Genomic DNA, 16782 nt, shown 5'->3' with positions numbered 1-16782 from the left:
ACATGTTGAAGAGGCTGTTCTGGCAGCCACTGAAGAAACAGGGTGCAACCAAGTGCAGAATTGCTGTACATTGGAACAAATGATGCCTGTCCTCTGGGCTCTGAGGCCATACTCTGCCTGATCATTGAAGTGACTGGCAGAAGTGTTTAAGACCAGCCTTGCTCACAGAATTTCAACAAAGCTTATAATCTGCAGCATAGTCCCCACAATTCCATACTCCATCTTGTCCTGGTTCCCAGTCAGATGGAACACTTGAACTAGGGACTTAGTTTTGTGTCACACTATGTTGCAACTTCCTAGATATGTGCTACAGAGTGGAGAACTGTAGGGTTCACCTAAGTAGGTGAGGTATGAACTACACATCAAAACCTGGTATCACAGTAGCGGAGCACACATGATGTGCAAGCAAGGAATTTTTTCTCCTCAACTGGGTGAGTATCTAGTCTAGATAATGATAGCTGTAGGAGAACTCATTTTAGTGTAAGATCCAAATCATTGCACCCACAGATGACGCTAGAATTTGCAGCAAAGCGCCAAAGTTTGAAACACTCCTAAAAAGCAATGGAACTCACATAATATGAAGCACAGACAGCTGCCTCAATTCTGAAATTGACAGTAATAAAATTTCTGGTGCAAATCTAAGTACACACTGAAAGCACAGGCTAATGGAAAATTGAGGTAGTGTATTTGTTGCAGTAAACAAGAAGCTCAAATCTAGAAACCGAATTTGTGTGAAAGAGAGTTTAATGAAGATTCAGTATCAAGGTTGCACATAAACTTGAAACTGGATCTTTCTACTTACCATTAGACTCAGTGCCCAGATGTAGCCGAAAACTTTAAGAGAAAACAACATCCTTTTAGATGTATTTTCCCAAAACATGGTGTCATCATTGGAGGAGACTTTAATCCTCCAATAATTCTTGGGATCATGACATATACGTTAATGATGGATGTGAAAAGATCTTCTGTGAGGCAGTACTACATGCCTTCCCCAGAAACTACCTCAAACAGATATTTCAGAAGCCCACTCATGATTAAAATATATAAGGTCTGATGGCAACAAATAGAACTGACCTCTTTTAGGATGTCCACACAGGTATTAGTAAGCACAATGCATTATAGTAACAAAGATTACCAAAGTATAAAGGGGGAATCAAAACGTGTAGAAAGATTTCACATTCAGCAACGCAGGATGTAACAGCACTATTGCTGAAGTTTAGAAGAATAGCTTAGCAAGCACTGTACATAGAACAGTTTATGATGGGGAGTACTAAAAAAAAAAACGCTTTAAATGAAAATGTTTAACATTACGCTTGACCACAACCATTAGGAATATAAATTGAAAATAAATTTTATGTAATCAGACATATACATTAAATTATACTTTAAAAACAAAGATGATGTGACTTACCAAACGAAAGTGCTGGCATGTTGATAGACACACAAAATTGAAGCTTTCGCAACCAACGGTTGCTTCATCAGGAAAAGGGAAGGAGAGGGAAAGACGAAAGGATGTGGATTTTAAGGGAGAGGGTAAGGAGTCATTCCAATCCCGGGAGTGGAAAGACTTACCTTAGGGGGGAAAAGGGACAGGTATACACTCACATACACACACATATCCATCCGCACATACACAGACACAAGCAGACATGTCTGTGTATGTGCGGATGGATATGTGTGTCTGTGCAAGTGTATACCTGTCCTTTTTTGGCCCCTAAGGTAAGTCTTTCCACTTTCTTCTCGCTCCCGGGATTGGAATGACTCCTTACCCTCTCCCTAAAACCCACATCCTTTCGTCTTTCCCTCTCCTTCCCTCTTTCCTGAAGAAGCAACCGTTGGTTGCGAAAGCTTCAATTTTGTGTGTATGTATGTGTGTCTATCAACATGCCAGTGCTTTCGTTTGGTAAGTCAAATCATCTTTGTTTTCAGATTATTTTTCTCGCATGGAATGTTTCCCACTATTATGTTCATATCATTAAATTATGCTTTCAACTTTATAATTCAGAGGATTAGACCTCAGTCATCATGATATTAATGTCAATAAGTAAGGCATGGAGACTTCTGTTCAAGTAAAGGAAGATTAGTGTTAAACATCCCAATGACAACAAAGTCACCAGAGACAGAGCACAAGCTCAGATTAAGGAAGGATGGGGAAGCAGATGAGCCACGCACTTTCAAAGAACCATCTCAACATTTGCCATAAACAATTTAGGAAAATCATGGAAGATGAACTGTCATCCTCCCAAACAAGTCCAGAGTGCTAACTGCTGCGCTATCTCACTTGGTCTGGCCCCAGCAGTCAGCATGGTGGTCAGTTGTGAGCGCTGCATTTGCATGAATGTGTGTGTGTTTTGGAGGTATGGGGGGGGGGGGTGTATTTTGGAAGAAAGCCTTCTGGTCGAAAACTTGTAAGTGTTCAGTAGTCTTTTTGTTGTACCTGTCTGCAACTCAACATCTCTGCTGTGGTGAGTAGCAATCTATTCTTTACATAACATTGTCACTCAGTATTTCTGTTTATATGCCTACCTAAAGAGCTGTGTGTATTTCATTCAAATGAACAAATAGGAATAAATACACTGTCATTAAATACTTTGCTTTTCAGAGTTTACTGTCTAAATTCATTTGTAAGTTATTGATGATTTATAGAAGGTTTATTCCATCTTCAAATTTAAAAACTAGGCAACTGATGTCAAAGGAAAGTAAGGAAAGATGAAAGAAAGATTAAAGTTTAACTTCCCTTTGAAGACAAGACCAAGATCATTTGACACAGCACAAGCTTGGTTTGGGAAAGTAAATTGACCATGCTTTCTTCTTCTTATTCCAAGGAACCATCAGAGTATAAATAATTTGTTTCAAGTAATGCATGGGAACTACAGAAGCCTACACCTGAAATGGCTGGATAAGCTCCAAAATTTGAGTCCAATATCTTAACATTGTGTCACTTCACAAGACAGTAAACTGAAAGACCATCCACGTAAAGGACATCTCAAAATGGCAAACATTGACAAAAACACTCAGGTAAAGCACAATATACTACTGGATGATCAATTAAAGATGGATGAAATAGGCAAAACCAGAATAAACACTACAGTTCATTTTTACAAAAAATGTATATTATGAGATGTCTGAAATAAGTTAACACAAAAAATGTTCACTGATTTTTAAAAAACTCAAATGATTTTGTGGGTTAATTTGTTATCGTGTATGAGATGTTACTTTCTCTCTTCATGGTAGAAATAAAACAGCAATTAAAATAAAGAACACCACGAAATTTTAAATGCATCTGCCAGATATGTGACAAGTGTTTTGTTGGATGCATATGAAATTATTCTTATTGATTACCCAGCAAAAAGAAATTAACTCACAAACCTCAGGAAAGTATTCTGGTTCAACTAAATGATAAATACAGGAGGAAAGTATCGTATTGGGGAAGAGGTGACTCAATCAAAACTTAAATAGTGGTTTCCTAATGGACTATATTTTACAAAACCAATACTGATTTGCGCACTACTAGATGAAAATTCTGAAATGTGTTAGATGTCAACAATCAACATTTTAATGGCAGATGTGTTATGCAGGCTTTCCAGATTTAGGTGGGGACAGGGCTATGCAACACATCTGAAGTTTCTAGCTTTCTTCATTACGCTAACAACTTTCTGATAGTGAGTTTCAGCCAAGCCCACCTTCCTGCATTTTCTTTTCAGTTAAACATATCGTATATTCCATTGTTCCTGTAATCTCCATTTCTTCATTTTTACTTACTTATCCATGGCTTGGGCCTTTATTTACACCAAGGAAAAATTAGTGGTACAAATCTTTCAACATAACAGAAGAATGGAATTATGCCTGCTTGTTTCTACCTACACGTGGAGTGTCAATTGTACAACAATATTTAGAACCATTAACTCTGTCTTCTTGAAGTTGGTTTTCTTATATGCAATGCATTCTTCTTGATTTTGTTGCAAACACAATTCTGTAATACACACTGTTCACTTACCAAGTGTAACCAAGTTTAAAACTGATTTGTCACTGAATATAACTTACCTTTCTCTCAACTTAGACTTAAGGCTGTTTGAATATCAACCTTTTTAACTACTTTTTTGTACAATGAAACCCTTTAAGACTAACATTGACAATAACTATCTTGCACAGCATAGCAATTTGTTGCTAGGATTAAAAGTGTCAATTGCAAACTACTGCGCACTGTGCCATGTGCAGTGCATTGTCCATAATCAACTGGGTATTTCGGACGTGATAGTCAATATTCAGGGATATGGCAGGAATGGTCATTCAAAACAAAAAAGTCAAGTAAACATGGGCTCTAAAATGCATACCTTAAGAGCTATGAGCAATTCTTGATCTCTGATACTGTGAAACAAATCTCTTCTACTGCAAGCTCTTTGCTTTCCATATCTTGGTACTTGGTAGTATGGACCAAAATAAGGAAAAAAGTTCAGTAAATTTGTACTTTAAAATGCATACCTTAAAAGTTATGAATACTTGTTCATTAGCCGAGTTGTTTTTCAAAGTAGCGAAGATGAACAATTGCTCATAGCTCTTAAGGTATCCATTCCAGAGCAAGTTTACTTGGCTTTTTTGTTTCGAATGATCGTTCCTGTCATATCCCTGAATATTGACCATCACTTCTGGAACATCCTGTGTAGCAGTCATCAAATTTTTTAACCCAAATATTCCCTTAGCTTCCTCTAACTTGTAGTGCAGCTCACAGTACTATGAAGTATACTTACCGTTTAGAGCAGAAACTAAAGTAAGAGGGCATTTCCTATATACATGAAGTAGGAAATACCTCAAATCATTGGTATACAAATCAACAATACATATTTGTTTGCCCCTTGTCCAAGGTTGTTATCATTTGCACAATATTAACTGGAACTATTAGAACTGTCTCTCAACACCAGGAGCTTTCAGATATGTGTAGTTCTACCATATATTCACATCTTTTACAAGCTTATACACATATTAGTCACATTAAATTTTAATGTTGCTAATGTGATCACACTGCCACAAAACACACCAATTTAAAGAATAATCCACTTCATAGAACTGTAACTAAAACACAGATACACATAATGTAATGGGAATGGAACACTAAAAGTAATTGACCAGTGATTCATTTGTTTCATCTTGTGAACAGTAGACTCACACGGACTAGTCTGACAATGTATCGCATATAGTCAAAGCTTTTAATGATCATCTTCATTTTACGGCATCTTCCTGACAATGAAATGTCAAGTATGCTGGATACTCCTACAGTACCTTACAAATAGATTCAGGTGTATGTACCAGATGAATGGGAAATATATAGTGATAATGTATTAATAAGTGAGAAGAATTTTCTTTAGAGTTATGTGAAGAGAGCCCACTCTGGAACAGGTTTTTAGTAATTCTCATATTTTAACAGCTACCTCACTGTTATTTTCTTTGCCGCTCTACTACACTGGTACTGAAATTTTGGAAAAGAGCTGGGTATAAAAATGTACCAAATACCCACCATAGCACCTAAGTTGCAAAACAGTCACTGTCATGAGCATTCTAATGTGTCAACAGCTACGATTTCTATTGTAACAAAAGCTCAACTGAAGGAGCACGCTGGCAGTGCTAATCTTATTCTTTTAATCTTATTAATAAGAGGGTCTGAAACTATCTGAAGCACATTTAACGCTGAAGTAATGTTATTCTGCATCTATACCCATACTTTGCAAATAACTGTAAAGTGCACACCAACTGTACCATGCACATCCAATATCCAAATAAGTTCCAGGACTGATTTTATTCCTGGTGTATAAGCAACATCAACACAATAACTGCAGTGCAGGTTTGAACAAAGATCTGTACACAGGAGACATGCAATCTACCAATCAGTTGTGAACAGGCAGTTTTAAGTAGTGTTCTTGAAGCTGTAGTATGTCAAAATTGTTGTGTCACACACTGTAATGAAGTAACATCTTTAATTCGTGTTTAATATCCAAAATGTTTTGAAGATGAGAAAACTGTGTGCAATGTTTGTCCCATACACCTTTACTTCTGAAAAAAGTATTGATGCATGGACACCTGCCGTAACTTGATTGAAATGCAAATCATGGACAATTCTTTTATGGAAAAACTCTGCATTGTCAATGGGACTTTATGTTGTCAATTCAAACCTATTACAACATGACAAAGTGGAGAAATTCACATAAAGGGTCAACACTTTGATGACATAACAGATATACCTGCCAATGTGATGTGTGAGCTGAACATCACCACGAAGGAGAACATTTGACAGTTTTGCATGGTCATATGAATATTCTGAGCATTGTAGTCCAGTGGGGAGGCTATGAAGAACAACTGAAGCATTAAAACCACCGTCTTAGCTTGCTATCTCTCTCTCTCTCTCTCTCAATTAATCCAGTCTTGAAACTTTTAGGACTCACAGGGTATTCGCGTTTCTTCTCATTCTTCACATATGGAGCACAAGAAGAGTTACTGTCTAAATGTCTCTGTGTCCAATGTAATTCATAATCGCTATGGGAACAATATGTAGGGGGCGTACTTAATTCTGATTCTTGAAACTTTGTAAGCACGCTTTTCAAGATAGACAGCATTTATCCTTTACCAACTATCAGCTCAGGTTTTTCAGTATATCCATGACGCTATGCTGCTAGTCAAAACAAACCTGTGTCCATTTGTGCTGCCTTTCATTGTACATGTTCCGTTTCTCTTGTCTGAAAACATTTTCACAGAATCCTACTTCAACAATATCAGCAGTGAACTGATATCATTTCTGTCGTCGTCGTCGTCTTCAGTCCTGAGGCTGGTTCGATGCAGCTCTCCGTGCTACTCTAACCTGTGCAAGCTGCTTCATCTCCCAGTACCTACTGCAACCTACATCCTTCCGAATCTGCTTAGTGTATTCATCTCTTTGTCTCCCTCTACGATTTTTATCCTCCACACTGCCTTCCAATGCTAAATTTGTGATCCCTTGACGCCTGTGCCACAAACTCCTCCCCAATTCTATTCAATACCTCCTCATTAGTTATGTGATCTACCAATCTATTCTTCTGTAGCACCACATTTCGAAAGCTCCTATTCTCTTCTTCTCCAAACTATTGATATTCCATGTTTCACTTCCATACATGGCTACACTCCATACAAATACTTTCAGAAACGACTTCCTGACACTTAAATCTATACTCAATGATAAATTTCTCTTCTTCAGAAACGCTTTCCTTGCCATTGCCAGTCTGCATTTTATATCCTCTCTACTTCGACCATCATCATTTATTTTGCTCCCCAAATAGCAAAACTCCTTTACTACTTTAAGTGTCTCATTTCCTAATCTAATTCCCTCAGCATCACCAGACTTAATTCGACTACATTCCATTATTACATTGTTGTTACAACAATAAATTTTCTAATTATTTTTTATAGTCTAAAACGAATTCCTAAATAATATCAACTTGATGGAACCCCTACAATACCTGGTTTAACTGATCAGCTATGAAACATTTTCCACTAGAGTCGTCCTATATACTATGTATTGCAGTAAGCATAACACTTACTGACAAACAGAATTCTCTTAAGTTAATTTGCTAACAAAACTTTACATGTTCATAACAATGGCAATTACTCAGAGCTTTTTTTTGGATATTAAACCCCATCCCACATACTAAAAAATACAAAATAGTGCCAAATTATGTAACAGTATGCTCGTCTGGAGCAATGTTTCACTTCACTTCAGTGGACAACAATGAAAACTCAGTTATTTCTCCCCTTAGTAACATGAACTTGTACACAGTTATAGGTGAATTGCTGAGGGTATTGAGAGGGAGTACAAGGTGAATGCGTCTCCATAGAAGACACATTGTTCATCCTGAATCAATACACAACACGAGAAACAATAAAATTTCATTACAAACACCTGCATCTTTAATGAAGTACCTTCAAGTAACACATTCAAAATGTAAACAAATTTAATTTTTATTAAATGTCTCACAATTGTATTATCATCATGAAGACAAATGGTATTAGTTGACCACAATATTACTGCACCTGGGAGGACGCTTCGATTGGCTTATCATGAGTTTTTATCGCGGTGTGTCACGAGGACATGGTGGACCACTTGACAGTATATGCACAACTGTCTTGAATCATCAACAGTGTGATGTGTTTTCCTTAGTCACCACAGTACTTGTTTACTCTAACATCACTGTGTGTTACCAAAAAGGCCACTGGACACCAAGTGCTATAATATTGTGAGCAAGTAATACATCATGCTGATATGGGTTGTTGAGAGAAAAATCTTAAATAGTGTAAGTGGTGAACAAATCATGCATGCTAACTAAGGGTACAAAGTACATACAAATGTCATGCTGTCAATAAGAAAAATGATGTGAGGCTAATAAGTAACAAGGTCAAAAATAACTTTGAATTGGTAATTTATTTATCATCATCCAAATATTACAAGAGATTAATTCTAATCTGTTACAGCTAATGTATTAATCTAATCACCAATCTATAGCTTTCATTGCACAATATTATTTTCTAGTTCACAATTATAACAATGAAATTAATTTTAAACTTAACATTAAGAAGTACAAGTAATAAGTAGCTCTTTAAAGAAGTGAAGTGGTTTTTTTTTCTAATGTTGACACTCTACTACTTTTACCTGTTGCTCTAAGAGCACACTATTATCTAAATGCTCTAATGAATGTTAGGAAAAATCCAGAACTATAGCAGCAAATTGCTACAATGGAAAGATATTTATACTACTGGCTCCGAAAACTTGAGCATTTCTGTATCTTTCACATGCATTTTGATCTACCACCATTAGGTGAGTAGATTTTTCATCTAAACATATTATATTTTCAAATGTTGGTTATTTCTGCTAATGTATTTAATACTTTGGCTGTTAATGTAGTTACATTTGTGTTTCTTATACAGTGTATTTGTGTAAGACCTTTGCAACAATCTTACTGAAGTTTGTTGTACTTGCAGAATGCCAAATTTTTTCTGACAATGTAGGTGGCAATTTGATCAGAAGTTTCCATTTACTAATATTATTTCTGTAGTTTGTTTTTAGTTTGTGGCCAGAAGTATTTCTCATTTGACTATCTACACCTTTAATTTTTTATTTGCACATTAATTTTATAAGCACACACTACTGAACAATGCTCAATCATTTTCATCTTCTCACAGACTACTTCTAGTGGAATATCATTGGTGTTATAAGCAGAAATGTGTAGCATAAGCTGTGATACGCCCATGAGGAAGTGAACAGGGGCAGGCAGGCAAGTACAGCTTGCATCATCCACTTTAAAAACAGAGCTGCGTCAAATGGCACACACTTGTTAACTTGTGGCTATAGGAACTGGTTTCCATTGCTGTCAGCAAACATCTCATGATGGTTTTGTCAATGCCTTCTGAAACACTTCAGCATCACTGTTGCTACTACCGTTACACTCACTGTTTTTATTACTGCTTACCTATAAACTAATAGTGAACTGGTTTGTCATTGTCATGGCAATACTTTCACTATACGGTAATTAAGTTACTGATACTGATTTTTAGGTGTTCAACAGCATGGTTATCAGCACCCTTACCAAATATGACTGATTTTAGCGGTCTTCTTGGATAAATGCCCATGGTACCACATATACATATGTAGATGTAGATATAGATATAAGACACTTTAACAACTGTCTGTCAATGACAATACACAAAGCATCTGATTATCTATACAACAAAAAGAATACTAAGAATTACTTATGGGTGCTAGCACGTCTTCATACACATTCATGCACTTCCCTCTTACTTAATAAAACTATGTATCAGTCAAGATATAAACTACTAAATAAGACAAGATAACATAATGAAAAGGTACTCACCATATAGCATTCTGAGATGCTGAGTCACAGATTAGCACAACAAAAAAGACTGTCAAATAAATAAGCTTTTGGCAAAAATGGCCTTCATTGGAATTACAAATCACACACACACACACACACACACACACAATAAATGCAATTCACAGAAATACTGGCTTACCCAAGAAGATTGCTAAATTTATACATTCATATTCTGCAAGGGTGCTGAATCATGCTGTTGTGCACCTGCAACTGCAATAATAACAGTGAGTCTGGTCTCAGTAGCCACAGACAATGGTCATGTGTGTGTGTGTGTGTGTGTGTGTTTAATTTCGATAAAAGCCATTTTGGCCAAAAGCTTATTTATTTGACAGTCTTTTTGTTGTGCCTACCTGCAACTCAGCATCTCCTCTGTATGGTGGGTATCAACTACCGTATTTACTCGAATCTAAGCCGCACCTGAAAAATGAGCCTCGAAATAAAGGGGGGGAATCCCGAATCTAAGCCGCACGTGAAATTTGAGACTCGAAATTCAAGTGGAGAGAAAAGTTTTAGGCCGCACCTCCAAATCGAAACAAAGTTGGTCCATTGTAATACAAGACACAATTTAGGTCAATGAAAGACGATACAGCTACAGTAGTTTGGTTCGAGTCTTAAGCTTAGCAGTTAAACTTTACCAGGTAGCCATTGCTATGCACCAGGTGCTCCGTCCGTATTTATACGGGTACCCTTCCTTTTTCACGTGCTTCATCTGGTTTGAAACGATTGCTTATTTTGCTTTGATCTGATAAGTGCTGTTTTCTTTGTTATATGTGTTCACGTCACTCTAAGCTAAAAATGCTTTACTGTACTGTGTCATGCATTGTTTGTCACATTTTGATAGTGTGTGTTTACGGCCTGTAGCCGCTCGCTGCACGGCTTGCTTCTGTGCACGCTACCGCCGCTTACAATATACAAAAAAAGAAAGGAATCGTCTAATTAGCGAAACAATGGCAAGAGATTGCTATTTGTTCTTACTTACACTGCTGCTTTCTTTGATAATGATTAACAAGAACCAAATAATAGATTGCGTATGATAGAAGATGTTCTGAACGAGAGTTAGGCGAACATTTTTCTCCGTTTGAAAATCTTTGCGGCCGCTTCTTTAGTACATCAAATTGTGCACAGAAATTAGAGTCATCTTAGATTTAAAAATCTAATCAGTTGCCATGCTTCATTTCTGACTATCAGTATTAGGTATAAAAATAATATGAATATAAACATGACATTATGTATATTCTTCCGCATTTGCTGTTGTCTCACTCTATAGTTTCATAGTTCATTAGGCAAACAGGATTTAAATGAGATAGTAGCAAACACGAAAGAATACATGGCAAAATGTCTATATTCGTATTCTTTCTTATGGTGAAGAGAAAACTGCACGTGATTCACATTTCGTCAGGTTCCTATTAGCAACCATCTCTTCTCACAGGTAAGAAAAAATTCAGAACATAGACTTGGCCATATTGACAAACATCCCAAACAGTCTTGCCTGTCAGATTTTCGTAGTAAATTGAAATTCTGCTACATTCGAAAATGAACAATACGGAATTAGTATTTACTTCGTTGGATAATGCATGAAAACTGGTCGAAACTCAGGGCGGAGAATAAAAGCTCGTCTACCACTTTTTTTTTTTAATTAATTTACTGACGCAGAGGTTTTGGCGCCAGTATCTTTGCGCCTACAAAGCATGCCTGTGTAGCGCTACATATATTCGACGGCAGAAGTTAGTTGTGGCGTCACCTACCAACATTTTTCAGAACTTCCACTTGCTTTGCACTCGATTCTAAGCCGCAGGCGGTTTTTTGGATTACAAAATCCAGAAAAAAAGTGCAGCTTAGATTCGAGTAAATACGGTATCCTTTTTATAATATTGTCATTATTCCAGCCTGGATTTCCCATTGCTTAAATAAGACAAAAATTAGCCTAAAAAGTGTGAAAGTTTTTTGCGAGGTACATTGGTGTGGCTGACAAAAAATTTAAAGAAAGGGGAAGAAACGGGGACTATCAGAATATGCAAATGTTAGGTAACAGTTTTATCATGGATGTCAAAATTACTTTAATAAAATCTGAGTCATACTTTATACATGAACACATTTATTGGAACGGAAATGAACACACAGTCAGAATTATAACATTACGATTCAGATAATCAGGGTGGGTTTTATAACTGACTAAAAAAGGATGAACTCTCAACTCAAGACACATTGAAGTAACCAATCCATTAATTCTTGAAGGAATCCTGACAACACACAAAACCTTAATAGTATTTCCACATTTCTTTCTTAGTTATTTAAAACAGAGGGTTAATTGTTATTAAAAAATTGCCGTCTTCTTGTAAAATACGATATACCAACACTGGCATGCCACTATGACTGCATAGACATTTTGCCTGTGTCAGAACAATGCTCTATTCTCAGTTCTGTTAAAGTTGTTTGTTTTTTCACCTCTGTGACAAATGATGTTCATCATGGCAAAGCTGTTCACATCATGAGTCTCAGTTTGTTATTTTGTACCTCTAGCTACTATTTGCCCATTGCCGCCTCCCCCAAGCCCCCCCCCCCCCCCCCCCCACACACACACACGTACGTAAACAACTGCTACATTTCAGTGCACATCTAAAACTTCATAAAAGACTGTTAAAAATAAAATTTCGTGTAGTACATTTCATGTACTTCAAATTTAAAAACAGTGTTGACCTCACTATGTGTGAGTGTGTAGGGGGAGGTGGTTAAGATAGTATCCATACAGGCATACGAAACTGAACATTTGTTTGACTGACTGCAGTGTTGTGAAGTTCCCGAAGGAGGGAGGATTGGGGGGGGGGGGGGGTCACAAAAAGCTGGTAGTATTAAAGACTGGATGGTGAGAACAGCGGCTGGGTCATATTTTGCTATGTGATTTAATGGAAGTTGGCTAGTGCATTCTGGGACAAGATGATATTTTCAGGTACTTCAGCAGGTACTTCCGTCTTTCTGGAGCTTGCCAAGGAGTCAAACCTGATTAAATAAAGCATATGAACGTATTTTGTTCAGAATGCATCACTGTGGTTCGAAACCAATTGCTTTTTCAATCTAGGAACATCATTTCAATTTTGTTTTCTCTATACATGGCAATGCAGAAAACATATCTGAAGAGCAAGAGTCAAGTTTCACATGGCAGAGTTTTTCAGAATCCATGCTGATTTCCATGGAGAAAGTTACTTTGTTGTAGGCCTGTCATAATGTTTGAAACAGAACATGCACTAGTACAGTATTCTAACACAAATTTATGTTAATAACACAGGATTCAGTGCTACTTGCTTTTCCAATCATGGCAGACATCTCTCTGCTCAAAGCACAGCAGTAAATTATGGCAGTGTGTGCACTCAATTAAAAAATTCTCTGTAGAACTTCAAAATAACTGTCAGAATTATTTTTTTTTGTATTCATGCAGGACTCAATTTACAGCAGTACAAAGCAACTCCAGCACCTCCCCCCCCCCCCCCCCCCAATCCCCTCCCCCAAACACACACACACACACACACACACACACACACACACACACACACACACACACACACACACACACAGGTCAGTACAAGTGTTATTTTTATACTTCTCTGTTTCATGGGGTTATGAAAACAATGTACTATCGAAAAAGAACAAAATGTCTGAAGGTTAGATGGATGTGGTATTTTGATAGATTTCACGTGTCCATGAGCTTGTGACATATTCCTTGCATACAACATATACTGTTGCTAAAAAAGTAATTTAAAGGTGATGACAGAGCATAAAGTGTTTGGCATGCATTTACATTTTGGTTGTCCATGAACAAAGACATGTAGATACAAAAAACTAAATGAGCTAAGTTCACCACTTCACTCTTTCAGGTGTTCTCGGCTGTTAGATGTGTCTGAATTCTTTGTTTTTCAGTTATTACTGGAAGAACATTTAATGTAAACTTACTGGTAAGTGACAACCTTCTACTAAACTCTTCAACACCTCCTATAGCATTGCCAAACTGATGGGTTCTTGTTGCTTCAGGATGTGTTCAATCAACTAATTTTTCCTTTTATTAACATTGTGCCATAAATTTCCTTGTTCCTCCACTCAATTCAGAACACCTTCATTAGTTATTCAATCTTGAGAATTCTTTTGTAGCACCACATTTGAAAAGTTTCTATTTTCTTCTTGTCTGAATGTTTACCCACCTTTCACTTTCGTTCAAGACCACACTCAGCAGCTAGAGAATGTGGTCATGTGTGTGAGTTGCATTTGCGTGAGTGTGTATGTGTGTGTTCTATCTCCGATGAAGGCCTTGTTGGCTAAAAGCTTATTTTCTGATAGTCATGTTGTGCCTGTCTGCAACTAGGCATCTTCGCTATATGGTAAGTAGCAACTAACTTTTCGCAACACTGCTACATTTCATCCTCGATTTTCCACTCTTGTAGACTATAACCTCATTTGAAACCACTATCCATTCTGTTAGACTGATCTTCCAAGTACTTTGTTGTGTCTGATAGAATTACGATGTCACTGGCAAAGCCTGAAATCATCATTTCTGCTCCCTGAACCTTCACTCCTGTCCCAAAATGGAGCCTGGTTTCCTTTACGGCTTGCTCAATGTAGAGACTGAGTAACATTGACGACGTGATACAACCCTGTCTGATTGCCTTCTTTTCTGTACAAGTTTTAGGCAACCATTCCCTCCATACACATTACCCCCGTTACGTTCAAAATTTCAGAGTGTAGGACACTTCACATTGCCAAAAACCTTTCTCCAAATCTGCAACTGCTATAAATATTGGTCTGCCTCCTACATTCCTTTGGAACTCTAACTGATTTCCCTGCCATTGGTCTCTACAAGTTTTTCCATTCTTCTGTAAATAATTTGTATCATGGGTTGCAACCACACTTGATGAATTTCTGCTTTGGTGATATTCACTCCTGTCCACAGCTGCCTTTTTTGGAATTGGAATTATTACATTCTTCTAAAAGTCTGAGGATACTTCGCCTGTCTCATAAATCTTCACACCAGGTGGAATAGTTTTGTTGTGGCTGTCTGTCCCTTGTACAATATGCTTTCAGTAATAATCCTAAAATGAAGCACTTCAGGGCATACATTTATATTAAATTTCTTACTCATGTGCAATGAAATGGCATAGTTCTTCCAATAATTTTTGTTATGGAATGTGTGTTACCACTTTCATTTATATGACTCCAAAGATCTCTCATTACTTTAAACACAGTACATAACACTAAAAAACTCTGAATGCATGCGTTATAACCATCTACGTAACTAATCATTAACATAATGTGGAACTATGACTGGCACATCGTCAGTTAACAACCTAGTAGAAAAGCCATGCAACAGCAACTATCATCTGTTACCTGAATGTGTGGTTTCTGCAACAGTATGAACAAATTTTTGCAGTCTTCATTAGAAGTAGCCTTCGGTGCAATAACATCCAATACATCCAATGCTATCTGCATCGAGTTTGATACAGTAGGGTGAAATTTTTCATCCTTTCCATTATTTATAATTTTGTTGTGCACTTTCACCAATGCATGAAGTTCTTTCGATTGTAACAGGCCACTTAAGAAACCAAATTCTTCTTCTGAACTAGGTAATACTTGCCTTGCTTCTTCCAATGACACCAACAACCGAGACAATGCTGTAATTTTATCATAAATTGTGGTCAAAAGTGATTATGATTACTGTAATCATGCCATATTACAGCCACAATTTCAAAATTACCTGGATCCCAGTTCCCATTTGCCATTACTGCTGTCATCCTACATGTAGCTGCTATTGCTGCAACTGTGCCTGAAAATGAATGATTGTAAAAATAGTTGTAAATGACAGTTATCATAGAAATATAAATACAAATTAGAGGTAACTGTGTAGAAAAATGAATAAAAGTTACACAGTGGATCATTCCTGCTCTTTTTCGTGGTCTGTGTATGATATATGAGCATTATCTGCTTGTAATATTTGTCAGAGACTTGTGCGTTATTTAAATAAGTATCCTGAATTTACCAAGAAGTCTAATTTTTACGACACAAATTGGGAAAAGTTGTTACATATGGCGTAAACACTGAATCACACTAAAAATGAATATGCTACCACCATCTGTATTTCACATTCACGTATTTTAGCTTTGCCAACTCTCACAAATTACCTCCTTCCAGCCTCACACAGACATTGGGCTATACTACAGATCAGTGTCACCACAGCTACATGTTGGGGGTGGGGGTGAGGGTGGAAGGAGACGGACAGCTTTACTACCATACTAATCCACGAATGCTCTAATTTTTTTTTATGTTTTACAGACCATTGACAGAAAAATAAGAGAGCTGCCAAATCAGTTTGAAATAAATAGTAGAAGGTATGAATCATGGAAGTGAATAGCTCAGATACATCACATGAACCTAACTCAGATGTAGTCCCATTCCTGAATACATCTACTACTCTACTAACAACATCAGTGGAAAAGTGAAGAAGGGTCAGTCCATATGAAGTGGTCCAGTAATGGTTGCTTGATTTTTAAATATTTTTATTTTTTATGTTAGATTGCTCTATATTTGAGAAATTCAAAACTTTTTTTTTTTAAATAATGTACCTTGCACCTTTACTGGATGGCAGCCATTTTCATCTGCAGGTGCACAACGATTGTTCAGTCTGGAGACAATATCGAAAATTTTAATATCTCTGCACTGGGTTAAGTTACAACATTGCAATTGACATGATTGTATTTAGAAAAGTGTCGTCTACAACATTGTCTACTACACGAAATACCCTAAATTCAAAAATAACCAGTCAAAATGACCTCCAAAGTTTGGTATCCAAATTTTCAAGAATCTACTTTTTAGGCCCAAAAATAACAAACACGGA

The 16782-nt window shown here is 36.9% G+C and overlaps 1 protein-coding gene across 36 annotated transcripts in view; it reads right to left on the bottom strand.

Moving 5' to 3' along the window:
• Positions 1 to 16782, bottom strand: part of LOC126267255 (MAGUK p55 subfamily member 7) — a 245502-nt gene that overhangs the window by 218559 nt on the left and 10161 nt on the right. For all 36 annotated transcript variants that reach the window (XM_049972298.1, XM_049972316.1, XM_049972323.1 and 33 more), the window contains 2 exons: positions 15646 to 15714; positions 15279 to 15562 (listed from right to left, as the gene is read on the bottom strand). In XM_049972298.1, the coding sequence (XP_049828255.1) occupies positions 15279 to 15562; positions 15646 to 15682 (321 nt within the window). In that variant the 5' untranslated portion in view covers positions 15683 to 15714. The remainder of the gene's footprint in view (positions 1 to 15278; positions 15563 to 15645; positions 15715 to 16782) is intronic.

This window comes from Schistocerca gregaria, chromosome 4 (assembly GCF_023897955.1).
Source record: "Schistocerca gregaria isolate iqSchGreg1 chromosome 4, iqSchGreg1.2, whole genome shotgun sequence".
Classification (NCBI taxonomy): domain Eukaryota; kingdom Metazoa; phylum Arthropoda; class Insecta; order Orthoptera; family Acrididae; genus Schistocerca; species Schistocerca gregaria.
The sequence above is the reverse complement of the archived record's forward strand: the minus strand, read 5'-3'. Positions and strand labels throughout refer to the sequence as shown.